Source organism: Sinocyclocheilus anshuiensis, unplaced genomic scaffold (genome assembly GCF_001515605.1).
Source record: "Sinocyclocheilus anshuiensis isolate Anshui unplaced genomic scaffold, SAMN03320099.WGS_v1.1 scaffold70, whole genome shotgun sequence".
Taxonomy (NCBI): domain Eukaryota; kingdom Metazoa; phylum Chordata; class Actinopteri; order Cypriniformes; family Cyprinidae; genus Sinocyclocheilus; species Sinocyclocheilus anshuiensis.
This window is the reverse complement of record NW_015542377.1, coordinates 1,144,434-1,158,145: the sequence shown is the minus strand read 5'-3', so window position 1 is coordinate 1,158,145 and position 13,712 is coordinate 1,144,434. Positions and strand designations below refer to the sequence as shown.

Below are 13,712 nucleotides of genomic sequence, written 5' to 3'. Positions count from 1 at the left end.
AATGCAGCATTAGAACATCAAATTTACAGTTCAAGATAACACATTGAGATGCTCAGCATTACTGTACAAATCACATCTTCTCATTGCTTAAGTGATCTTCACGTCATTCATAGTCCTGGTCCTGGTTTTGTCTGAAATTGTATCACCCCTCTCCAGCACAGTAGAAGAAGCCCTCATTTACATTTCCCTCTTGTGTCACTCATTACTGCCCCCTTTTGCCCATCATCCCAACTGCAGCTACCTCCTCCCATTCACATATCAGACATGAAGAAATATACACAATATACTTTTCACAAAATGCAGGCTCTAGCTTCCTACATTCACATTGCACAGATGTTACCAAAATAACAAAAAAATTGTTCACCCAAAAATGAAATTCTGTCTTTTATTCACCCTCATGTTATTCTAAACCCATTTGCTGTTATTTCTTCCATGGAACAAATCACACTGAAATTAAATTATGAGAAATTATTATGAAAGCACCATAAAAATAGTCTGTATGACTTTTGTTATATTATCATTTGTGTGAGGAACAGACTAAAATGTAAATCACTATATGCTGATAATCTTCTTTTCCAGCAAGGATCATTAACCTCAAGAATCACATCAGTGAAGAATACATTCATCAATAACAACTTAAATTTCAGTCTGTTCCTCACACAAAGCTATTGTATGGCTTCAAAAGACTTAGAATATAGTGCAAAATTCCTAAGGACTACTGCTGTGGTACAAGTCACTTTAGATACCAACATCTTCTTAATGAATAAACGTAAATGTAACAGTTGGCAGGATGTTGGCATTTAGAATTTTGGGGGGGAAATGAACAGCGTACAACCCGTATACTGTTATTTTATTTTATTTATTTATTTATTTTTTTTCATCAAAAGGGTGTGACATCAAAACATCAATGACAGAACTTTCCATTTTGGATTATTTGTTCCTTCAGAAGTTTAAGTATAAGCTGTTTAACGTCATCTTTGAATCTAAAGGCTTTAATTCGTAAGCAGCTCAAATCATCTCCAGCTTTCATCTGTCCTGATATTATACGTAAATAAATCAATTTTGAAATCTTTGTAAGAGCATAATTGTACTCTCTGAATCTCCCCAGATTTCAAAAATATCGCTTCTCAGCTGTCATTGCACATTAAAATAGAAGTTTGCACATGCATTGTTATTAATAGTAACTATAAATCTGAAGCTAATAGTAGCTGTATGTCACCTTATTTTCATACTTTGAGTCTTGCTTCAAATAAAATAACTGATAACTACACAAAGATTGAATTAGATTGATTTCTTTTTTGCCCAGTGTGCTGTACAACATTTGTGAATGTTTCACATATCATAGTCATCTCCGTCTGAGGTGAATTGTGACCGTCTTTGACCTGTGCCCCTGGCCCCCATCACTGTGCCATATGATGGACCTGTGTGTGACTCACGCTACTGTCCTTCTCTCCCCCTTCTCCTTCCCTGCCTCTCCTCACTCCCCCCATCCTTATACCTCCTCCCCCTCCAACACAGAGACAGACCAGCCCTCCCTCGTGTGGTTTGACAGAGGCAAGTTTTATTTAACATTTGAAGGTAAGTTGGGGTTAATATCTAAGGACGTAGCGCGTGCACACTCTAGTCTCATCTGACATCTGACTTCCCCCTTTTTCTCACGCATTTGTTCCTTCATCAAAACCAACTGTGACACATTTGCTTGTCCTCCACACATCTGCTTTGCTCTGTATACCTGCTTTGCCATTTAATTGTTCATCTTGCAGTCATTGGCAGGTTTTCTTTTCTTTCAAGGATCATATCCATCATATTTTTACCTTCGTCACTAATACTGTGTGTTTTCTCGTTCTTGTTGTTTTGTGGCTCGTCTGCTTTGATCTCTTCATTTCGACTTTGGTCTTGGATCATGACACTATGATTCAGCTTCAAATGCATGCCATTGAAGCTGAGTGTTTTCTGTTTCAACTTCCTTTCTTTTTCTCTTCCATCTTTTGCATATATTACACTTATCCTTGATTGTTCTTATGAGTCCAAATTAATGTAATTGCATTCAAATTTAAAATTGAAACTAGAATAGAAAATGTGGAAAAGCATACATTTTGTGTGTTTAAAAAGAAATAAAGTAAAAAGAAAGAAAAAGAATACAAGTTGCATCTGCTAGAAATGGTACTAGACCTATTGTTGTATAATTTATGCTTACAATTTGAAAAATTTAATTTGTAACCCATTTATTGTTACGGTTTTGTGTAAAATCTGAAATTGTTTTCCAAACTTTGAAACAATGTCCATTTATTGTTCCTCAATATTACTCATAATCATTAAGGAACCGAAAGCATTGGAATTGGAATCTGCATTAGAATCATTAAATTCATTGTAATTCTCATCCCACTCACACAAAACCAGATTTAATATTCCTTAAAATCAATAAAAACGTTATGTTAATTAATACAGGTATACTTTGTGGTTTTAATGCCAATTTATTTACAAGTGTCTTTGCTACTTACTTGATCAAATTCAACCATATAAATAACTGCACATTTTTACTTTAGTTAAATGTCACGCCTAAGTTTCTTTTTTTTATTATTATTCTTGAAACCAGAGTGTTGAACTTGTGTGTGCATGTTGTTGTATGGGCCCTCTGTTGTATGGGCATCAATTTGTATTCCCCGCTAGTGAACTGCCCTTTGGTAACTAATGCTTGAGGTGAAATCTAATCATGATTGGCCTATTCAACATTCAAAATTTTAACAAGCTTGCTTAGAACAAGACAATACACTTTTACTGACAAGTCCTAACAGTGTGGTCAAGCAAAGTAAACTGAAAATAGAGTCCATCTGAAGAAGGCATTGTTCTAGATTTTAGGTCTGGGTTTAAGTGCAAATGAAGAAATTAGTTTTGTCAGCTGCTGATTGTCTCAAACTATGAGATGTTTTGTTTGTCTATTTGTTTGTATTTCCATTTTTCCCATTCTTTGTCACCCATGTATTTGCCTCTGTGTTGTATCTCAGTGACTGATCGAAATTGTGTTTTGTCTGTAAACACACTGTAACTGCGGGTGTGCGTGTTTTTGTTCTTTCAGGCTGTTCTCGAGGGCCCAGTCCCCTCACCATGGGGGCCCAGGACACACTGCCTGTTGCTGCAGCTTTCACAGAGACAGTTAATGCCTACTTCAAAGGAGCTGACCCCAATAAGTATGTGGCAATCTCAGAACAGCATATATATATATAAAAGCATGCATCAGGTATTTTAAAATGTACATAGTGTATTTGTTGATTTTATGTAATAAAAAATTAGATTTGCACCATTTTTAACGTGAAGACTGAATGTACCTGAAAATGTCAAATGGTGTAACTGCCTAAGAATGAGAAATATATTAAATATTTTATCCACCTAGATGGCATGTAAGCATACTCATAGAAATAAATACATAATTTAGTCTAATGCGGTCTAAGACTAGACTAAATGTCTAGTCTACATTTAGTCATTTGGACTAGACATTTAGTCTAATCATCTCTAAATGTACATTTTAATGCATTTTTTCAATATTTGGCAGGACATATGCTGAAAACGCCTCTGTTTTCAAAATAATCTTTGACAAATTATGTAAAAATTGTTAAAAAACCATGTTATTACGCTAAACTAGATGATTACATTTTATTCCACATTAATTTTCCTGTATATAATTATATTTTTAGGAAAAATACTGGTTACGCCAATTGACACAAACCAGTTACACCACCTGACCATGTTGCTTCTACAGCCAAAGGCCATTGTTTGTTGAAGAAATTGACACTGAAAATCAAGCATGACAGTCAACAAGTTCAGCTGAAGTGTTTTTTGTTTTTTTCAATGCTGAAAACAACATCTGGCAACAAGAAATCATCATAGTGATGAACAGTGAAGTCGTGTCTCGTATTGTAATTACAGTTAAGAAACAATATATGATACCAAGAAATGATCAGAGTGATGAACAGTGAACTCAAGTCTCGTGTTGTAATTTTAATTTTCGTATTGTAATTTTGTATTGTAATTTCGTATTGTATTGTGGCATCTATTGGGGGAAAAGGGGCTGTGTTATATCGTATTAATTATAAAATATTAGAAATTTAATGAATTGTATTTTACAGATGTAAATTGTAATCTTTGGTCAACATTCCTTTTATCACTGAATTTATGTTCAAATGTAGACACCCACTTCATTCTGCAACATTATTAAATCATGTATGTATATATTACATTATATAATATGATATTATATATTGCTTAAAGGGATAGTTCACCCAAAAATGTACTCACCCTCAAGCTATCCTAGGTGTATATGACTTTCTTCTTTCAGATGAATACAGTCAGATTTGTATTTAAAAATGTCCTGGCTCTTCTAAGCTTTATAATGGCAGTGAATGGGTGGTAATATTCAATAGTTCAATAGAAAGTCCTCCTGAAGCGAATTGATGCATTTTTGTAAGGAAAATATCCATATTTAAAACTTTATAAACCGTAATCTCTAGCTTCCGCTAATTGATGTACACTCATTCAAGAGAGAGTGTCGTTCCAGCAGATGATGTAGGATGTAGGCGTAGCGTAAGCTCAGGTGAGAATATGCTAGTCTCGCGAGAACCAAGTTTTGTTTACAACAAAGGAACACCAGTCTCCTCTTGGCTTTTATCGAAATCTTCCGACATTTTTCTTTACAAATCCTAGTTTTGTACTTTTTTGTCTGCATTTTGTTTTGCTCTCTCCTCTGTGCTTCCACGTTCATCACCTCTCACCGAAGCTTATGCTGTGCCTACATCTTATATCATCTGCTGGAACGGCACTGCAACGCAACGATTACGGTTACGATTAGAGATTACAGCTTATAAAGTTTTAAATATGGATATTTTTCCTACAAAAGCATATCGATTAACTTCAGGAGACCCCCCCTCCCCCCGTGGAGCACTTTTTTATGGTAGATGGATGCAGTTTATTGGACTTCTGTTGGGACTATTGAATATCACCACCCATTAACTGCCATTATAAAGCTTGGAACACCCAGGACATTTTTAAATAAAACTCAGATTGTATTTGTCTGAAAGAAGAACATCATCTACACCTAGGATGGCTTGAGGGCGAGTAAATCATGGGGTAATTTTTATTTTTGGGTGAACTATCCCTTTAAAATTTTAAGTGAATGGAATAGAAATATGCATTAAAGCTAAACATTTCAAAAACACTAAAGTTGTGCAACATAATTATTTTATCCTAGACTTACAGAACTTTAATAATAAAGTTGTAGATAAAGCACCACTTTCTCAAAAAATATAACATTGAACACTTGAAAATAGTTCCAAATAGTAGGTTAGTTTATATTACATCTTTAATCAGCATCATAAACTAGTGATATTTGACTAAATTGGCCCCAAACAGAAAGGCTTGTAATAGGAGGACATTTCAATTTAAAATCAAATTTGACAGGCATTATCATGGACACCTATGTGAGCACATGGCCTTGGTGGGAATATTTCAAAAGTAATTTTTAAAGTTAATACATACCATTTGACATGTATACCTAAGAATACCTGACCATACCCTAAGTAATAATAAATAAATAAATAATACATAACATACATTTTAAACATTATGTTATATAATTTAATAATAATACTATTTTAAATTAATATAACATTAAAATTATTTGATGTATTATATTTAAATTTATTATGCTATGATTCAGTTTCTACAGAGAAATAAGCATAAAATATTTTCATTTGCATTTATTCATTTCAGCTGTATCTGAAGGTCACTTGAATTTATTTATTTCTCTGTAGAAACTGAGTCATAGCATAATATATGTATATATATGTATGCATACAGTGCCTTCCACTAATATTGGCACCCTTGGTAAATATGAGCAAAGGTGGCTGTGAAAATAAATCTGCATCATTTATTCTTTTGATCTTGCATTCAAAAAATTCTAAATTATCATTGAAGTAAAACAATGGAAAGTGGGGGGAAAATCTCATTATGAAATAAATGTTTTTTTCTAGTACATGTTGGCCACAATTATTGGCACCCAATTATTGCAACTTCCTTTTCCCAAGATAACAGCTCTGAGTTTTCTCCTATAATGCCTGATGAGTTTGGAGAACACCTGAAAAGAGGTTAGAGACCATTCCTTCATACAGAATCTCTCCATATCCTTCAGATTCCCAGCTCCATGCTTCTTCTCTTCAGTTCACCCCACTCATTTTCTATAGGGTTCAGATCAGGGAACTGGGACGGCCATGGCAGAAGCTTCCTTTTGTGCTCAGTGACCCATTTTTGTGTTGATTTTGATGTTTGTTTTGGATCATTGTCCTGATGGAAGATCCAGCCACGACCCATTATAAGATTTCTAACAGAGGCAGTCATTTTTTATCTGTTGGTATTTGATAGAATCCATGATGCCATGTATCTGAACAAGATATCCAGGACCTCTGGCAGAAAAAATATTAAAGATCCAGCAGTATATTTAACCATGGACATGGGGTACTTTTTTATCCCTGTTTGCACCAAACCCATCTGGTGGGTTTACTGCCAATAAGCTCTTTTTTTAGTTTCATCTAACCATAGAAGCCAGTACCGTTTGAAGTTCCAGTCGTGTCTGACAGCTGAATATGCTGGAGTTTGTTTTTAGATGAGCGAGAAGGATTTTTCTTGAAACCCTCCCGAACAACATGTGGTGATGTATGGGCTGTTTGATATTTATTTATTTATTTATTTTAGACTTTCTGAGCCCAAGACTCAACTCATTTCTGCAATTCTCCAGCTGTGATCCTTGGAGAGTCTTTGGCAACTCAAACTCTCCTCCTCACTGTGCATTAGGACGATATAGGCACACGTCCTCTTCCAGGCATATCTGTAACATCTTTAGTTGATTGGAACTTCTTAATTATTGTCCTGATGGTGGAAATGGGGATTTTCAATGCTTTAGCTATTTTCTTACAGCTATTTTCTATTTTGTGATCAGAACTATATTCCTTGATTTTACTCCTTATGATGGACGATTAAGGGAATTTGGCCTTTGTGTTCCTCATGTTTATAATCCTGTGGTACAGGAAGTCATGGCTGGACAATTTCATGCTCCTAGTCACCCTGGTGTGCTAAACAATTGTAAATATGAATGGGAATATACTTCAGAGATATTTTACTCATAAGAATTTCTAGGAGTGCCAATAATTGTGGCCAACATGCATTGGAGAAAAACAATTATTTCATAATATGAGTTTCCTCCCACTTTTAATTGTTTTACTTCAATGTAAGGTTAGAATTTTTTGAATGAAAGATCAAAAATGAATTATGCAGATTTATTTTCACAGCTGTCATTGCTATATATACACAGTGCCCTCCACTATTATTGGCACCCTTGGTAAAGGGTGGCTGTGAAAATAACTCTGCATTATTCATATTTGTTTTAGTTTTTTATCTTTCAATTAAAAACAATCTCAAAATTACAACCTTTCATTGAAGTAAAAAAAACTGAAAGATATTGAAATATATATATATATATATATATATACCTGGTTTACCTATCATCTCTCTCCATCACTCTATTAATCTCTTCTGTCTAGACATCAGTTTTTCATTCTTATTCACTGATGTCCTTTATTACAGTATGTAGGGTCATTCATATAGAATGTGTTTTTTCTTTGAAAAACTCAAGACATGGGCACTGGAATGAGAAAAAAAAAGCCAGGTCTTGAGATGCATTTTTTTTAAAAGTTGAACTTCTTTTAACTTGAACGTCTGCTTTTTAGAACACCAAACATGTCCATCTAGCACGTGTTTACATAGAAAGACAATGAAAAAGTAGTGCAGTGAAAAGGAAAAAACTTGTTCTGTGTGAATAGCCCTTATGAAGTGTTTTATTGGTCACTCTGTTTCTACACACAACAGACCTTTACTTATGTACGTGTATAATAATGTCACTTTCTAAGGTGTGTGGTGAAGATCACTGGAGAGATGGTGTTGTCCTTCCCAGCAGGCATCACACGGCATTTTGCAAATAACCCCTCGCCTGCTGCGCTAACCTTCAGCATAACCAACTACAGTCGGCTGGAACACGTCCTTCCTAACCCTCAGTTACTGTGCTGGTAATAGCATTCATCTAACATCAACTACAACAGAACCTTCACAGACCATAAACTCCATCATATTTATTGACTAGTGATAATTATATATTTCCTCATTAGTCACACAAATTAAGCAGCAGCCATCAAATATATTATCAATTATTGCTTATGCACTTTCATAATTAGTAATGGAAGTGATTGGTAATGGAAGGAGAGTTAATACTTCAGTATAGCTTAGCACATCCTCTCAGTGTGAGATCTCACTTCAGAATCCATCCGTACAGTCAGCTGAGGGTGACTCACATACTGTATCACTAATCACGTGTGATCTCCACACTTTTGGAGGAGTAGTGTGTCATTGTCTTTTTTTCTGAGGGAATGTGATCGTTCACTGATCTTGCAAAAGCATTCTTGGCTATATACACTACTGTTCAAAGGTTTGGGGTTTAATGCAAAGTATTATATGCTCACCTAGGCTGCAATTATTTGATCAGAAATACTGTAAAATGGTAATATTTTGAATCATTTTAAAAATGTAATTGATTTCTGTAATGGCAAAGCTGAATTTTCCTCAGCCATTACTCTAATCTTCAGTGCCACATGACAGAAATCGTTCTAATATGCTGATTTGCTGCTCAGGAAACATTTCTTTTTATCAATGTTGAAAACAGTTGTGCTGCTACATTTTTTTCAGGATTCTTTGATGAATTGACAGGTCAAAATAACTATTTGGAAATTTAAAAAAAAAAATAGTAAATGTCTTTACTGTCATTTTTGATCAGTTTAATGCATAATTTCTGAATAAAGAAATTTAAAAAACATATTGACCCCAAACTTTTGAAGGGTGTTCAGTAGGGCTGCACGATTATGACAGAAATCATAATCGTCGATTATTCCCTTGAAATTGTAATTGCGATTATTAATTACGATTATCACAATTTACATTGAATGATGTTTATACCATTGTGTGAAGCAACTGCATGCCATATTTTTATATGAAAATAAACAAGCTGAAAACACTCTTAACTGAAAAACTTTTAGTGCTTTTCTATAGCATTAAGCCTCAAATGTCAACTATACATCGGATTGGTTTCTTCTTTAAATGATAAAAAAAGTAATAATATAAATGGTGTTATGGTGTTATACTAAAATTAAAACAATGGAAAAACCATTAAGATAACATGTAGAAAAAAAAAAGCATCTTAAGCACACAGAATAACATAAGTGGACTTTGAACGATTAATTGACGCTTTGAACGATTACGTAATTGTGGCATCCATAATTGTAATCGCGATTAGAAATTCGATTAATTGTGCAGCCCTAGTGTACAGGAAGATACAGGAAAAACAGATAATAGCTAATTAGTTGAGTATGATTTGCAGATTGAATGCACTTTCAAATTTCCTACAGTGACACCACGCAGCCCAATCCAAACTCAAAGGAGTTCTGGGTGAATATGCCGAACCTGATGACCCATTTAAAGAAGGTGGCGGAGCAGAAACCACAAGCAACTTACTACAATGTAGACATGCTGAAATATCAGGTGAGACCCTCAAAGCAATATTGACTACAGAGACATAAGAGTACTTGAAGTCATTAGATTTGAGAAAATCTAGAACTGGTATTTACTTCATATCTTACGTAAGTGGTTCTCTATTGGTTTTGCTTCAGGACCCAGATTTGACCTTGGACATCACGTAGTGACCTTGTAAAGTTCTGAAATTGTTAATTTGACGAAATAAAAAATGTAATTTAAAACAAACGAATGATAAAATTAACGTTTACCATTTCATACCATTTTGTTTTTACAAGAATGAGGCTATGTCATTAACACTTCATTACCAAATTTGCCTCAGGTGTTACAGAAGGGTCTACATTGTTCAAAAGTTTGGGATCTGTAAGATTTTTTTTACTTAGTCTTTAAAAGAAGTCTCTTATGCTCTGCAAGGCTTCATTTATGTGATCAAAAATAGAAAGTAAAATAGAGTAAAAACAGTAATTCAGTCCACTCCTCTAAATCTAGCAGTGAGCTGGAGGTGTGAGCCCACCAGTACTGATCTGAGGATAGACTACAAATACAACGGTGGTGCCATGACCACTCCTGTCGCCCTCAACAATGTTCAGTTCCTCATCCCTGTGGACGGAGGCGTCAGCAAACTGCAGGCTGTGCTTCCTCCAGCTGCCTGGTGAGAGATGGACTGGAGTCTTCTATTAATTTACTACTAGTCTTCAAAAATATAAGTGTCATTGTGAAAATAAAGCATTGTGATTGTATTAGATTGCGAGTTTGAAAAAATGATACTATGACTTGTACTAGATGTGAAGGAAGAGCATTTTTGACAGATCAACAACATTCTTTCTTTCTAGATAATATAATATTTTTTATTGCTATGTTTATAGGAATGCGGAACAGCAGAGAATCTTATGGAAGATTCCAGATATTTCTCAGAAGGCTGAGAATGGAGGTCAGATTCATGGTTCATTCTTGTGTGTATATATACACTTATAATAATTCACTTATAATAATTAGTAATAAATTAATTGCTTCTCTTTATTTCATCCACCCTTTTTTTCCCTCTGTCTTCAGGTGTGGGATCTCTGCTGGCCCGTTTCCAGCTATCAGAGGGTCCCAGTAAACCCGCTCCGGTGGCAGTGCAGTTCACCAGTGAGGGCAGCACTCTGTCAGGCTGTGACATTGAGCTGGTTGGCCTTGGATATCGTTTTTCCCTCGTCAAGAAGAGGTTTGCAGCAGGTGAGTTATGCCAGCGACAGTGCTGTCAAGCGATTAATCGCGATTAATCACGATTAATCACATCCAAAATAAAAGTTTTTGTTTACATAATATATGTGTGTGTGTACTATGTATGTTTATTATGTATATATAAATACACACACATGTATGTATATATTTAAGAAAAATATGTTACGTTTATATATTAAATATATTTATATATGATATAATTTATATGAATATAAATATATACATGTAAATATTTTCTCAATATATGCTGTATGTGTGTGTCTTTATATATACATCATAAATATACACAGTACACACACATATATTATGTAAACAAAAACTTTTATTTTGGATGCAATCGTTTGACGGCACTAAAAATAAATGTATTCTATCATAATATATTTGAAAATATTTGATGGCAAAACTGAATTTTCAATTCAATCACATGATCCATCAGAAATCGTTTTATTATGCTGCTTAATATTTTGGAATTTTTTCAGGATTCTTTGATTAATAGAAATTCCAAAAGAACAGCATTTATTTGAAACAGACACATTTTGTAACATTATAAATGTCAAAAGTTTGACTCCAAACTTTTGAACGGTCTAAACTATACATAATAATAAATTGATTGCTTCTCTTTTTTTCATCCACTCTTTTTTTATATCTTCAGGTGTGGGATCTCTGCTGGCCCGTTTCCAACTGACTGAGGGTCCCAGTAAACCCGCCCCAGTGGCAGTGCAGTTCACCAGTGAGGGCAGCACTCTGTCAGGCTGTGACATTGAGCTGGTTGGCCTTGGATATCGTTTTTCCCTCATTAAGAAGAGGTTTGCAGCAGGTGAGTTATGCCAGCGACATCTGTTTTGATCATTAATTTACTAGGAATCTTCTGGAGAGTCAGAATTTGAGATTATCAAGGCATTGTGAAAATAAGTTACGCTGTGTGTGCTTTTATCATAGGAAAATACATGGCAGACAACTAAACAACGCCATGCAAGTCTGCATATTTTGGACCAATTCTGAATATTTAAAACACAGGACATGACCCCAACCTGACCTTTGTAGATGTACAATACAGGTGGACCTCACACACACACACTCCAGAAGTATTATTGTAAAATTGCATTGTAAAATGTGGACCGTTTTAGGGTGTACTTCTTATAATTGTGAACTGTATTCACTTGGCAACATCTGTATTAAGGCAGTTAAACGACCTGGGTTTGTTCGTAAGATTAAGCCTCTATTTCTGTTCGACGTGTTATTGGCTGTGCCTACGTGAACCTGAATTCTCTGTATCCTTCTCTAAAAGTGATACTGAACATGTGGTTTTTATTACTCTATGCATTCAGTTTGTCAAAAGTATCCAATTTTCGAACAAGGTAGCAAAATAGTACGATGAACAAAAGAGGAATGAGCCTCTGCCACAAGATGGCGCTATACTGTTGCATGTAGTATGAGGTCTGCATCGGATTTTGGTATTGCTCAAGCTTATTTAGTTATGAAAACGTATTCAGGAATATCTCATTTTAATTTACACACCGCAGTCAGGTTCATTAAATGGAAAATGTTAGAAATTATATTTTGTCAAATCTGTTTTTAGACAGCCACAGCTTTAAAAATCTCCTGCTTGCAATAGACTCACAAAAAAATGGTTTTCCTCAACAGAAAAGTCATTTTAAATTGAAAATATATATCTTGAAGGCCGTTTGGTGTTTTCTTGTATTGTTAAATAGCCTTTCTGTTGTTCTAGAAGTAACAGTGTTAGACATCAGAGTAGCTACATGACATCATTCTATTTATTTTTTCATGATTTGTTGTATAAAAAAAAACGAAACAAGTTACACTGTATATGAATAGACTTTGAATGGTATCATAATTTAGGATCCTTCAAGTTTTTGACTTTTTGTTATCTGTGTAGTTGGGTAAGCTGTGTACAGTATAATGCCGAGGTATAATTTTTAAATTTATTTCAGATATAATTTTTTTAACTCAAGTGCAACAGAAAATGTATGCTATATTGGGTCAGGGGGTGACATTTAAAAGAGAAAATGAAACAGGATACTGTATCTACCTAGATGCGTCATGCTTGATGTTATTACAGTGTTATGTATAGCAGCACTATTAGTTCAACATGGATTGTCAGCTTTTGGACATTGTAAATTCTTTTATCATTCACACAGATGTGTTTGTATCCAGCCTCTCCCCCGCAGCACATGTTATTGAGTGTCCTGAGCATGAGCCCCTGCGCTTCAGAACATCTTTATTTTGCAAATGGTAACGGTCTCTGTGAGATGACAAGGTTCTCGAGTGGTTAAATGACCAAATCGCTTTTTCTTTTCTTTTCATTTGTATGTGTATCTCAAGAATTGTCCTTTAAGAGAAACTAAGCTGCATATTTTTTAAATGTTTAAACCTATGAATAAAGTGAAAAATATCGTTTCTTGTGGAAAAAAAATGAAAAGGAAAAAAACACTGTGTTACTGTTTAACTTCCCAGATGCTCTGATGTTCAATGTCAAGAACAAACATTTTGGTTACATCTTTGAGTGTCTGATGTAGACGTTGTGATGGTTTGGAGAAGAATATACTGGTGCTTTGTGATTCATAGGTTTCCATCCACATTTAAGGTTAAGGATGAGCGCCGCCACCAGTTAACACTGCATTGCATATTTTCTGAGCACTGTAATTATAGGGTTTTTTATTGCAGAGTTCAATCGAAGAACAATTTGAGTCTGTCAGCTGAAAGAAAAAAACCTATGAATTCAATTGTGTGTAATGCTTAATCAGTATGTCTACATGGTCTAAATTGAAACGTCACTCAGATGCGCAAAAGAAAAGAGAAAAGTCATGTCAGTTTAGATGTAGGTGGAGCTGTGTGTGAATGTT

At 34.7% G+C, this 13,712-nt stretch overlaps 1 protein-coding gene across 13 annotated transcripts in view; it reads left to right on the top strand.

Annotated features, from left to right (window-relative positions):
• Positions 1 to 12,603, top strand: part of LOC107692370 (SH3GL interacting endocytic adaptor 1) — a 61,193-nt gene extending 48,590 nt beyond the window's left edge. For 6 of the 13 annotated variants that reach the window (XM_016491376.1, XM_016491375.1, XM_016491381.1 and 3 more), the window contains 9 exons: positions 1,519 to 1,578; positions 3,077 to 3,188; positions 7,953 to 8,108; positions 9,498 to 9,630; positions 9,944 to 9,961; positions 10,089 to 10,273; positions 10,488 to 10,552; positions 11,501 to 11,665; positions 11,788 to 12,603. In XM_016491376.1, coding sequence (XP_016346862.1) covers positions 1,519 to 1,578; positions 3,077 to 3,188; positions 7,953 to 8,108; positions 9,498 to 9,630; positions 9,944 to 9,961; positions 10,089 to 10,273; positions 10,488 to 10,552; positions 11,501 to 11,665; positions 11,788 to 11,810 — 917 coding nt within the window. In that variant the 3' untranslated portion in view covers positions 11,811 to 12,603. Of the gene's footprint in view, positions 1 to 1,518; positions 1,579 to 3,076; positions 3,189 to 7,952; positions 8,109 to 9,497; positions 9,631 to 9,943; positions 9,962 to 10,088; positions 10,274 to 10,487; positions 10,553 to 10,674; positions 10,840 to 11,500; positions 11,666 to 11,787 lie in introns of all 13 variants that reach the window. The other 7 variants (XM_016491384.1, XM_016491383.1, XM_016491379.1 and 4 more) reach the window with 3 other exon arrangements.
• Positions 12,604 to 13,712: the final 1,109 nt, after the last annotated feature.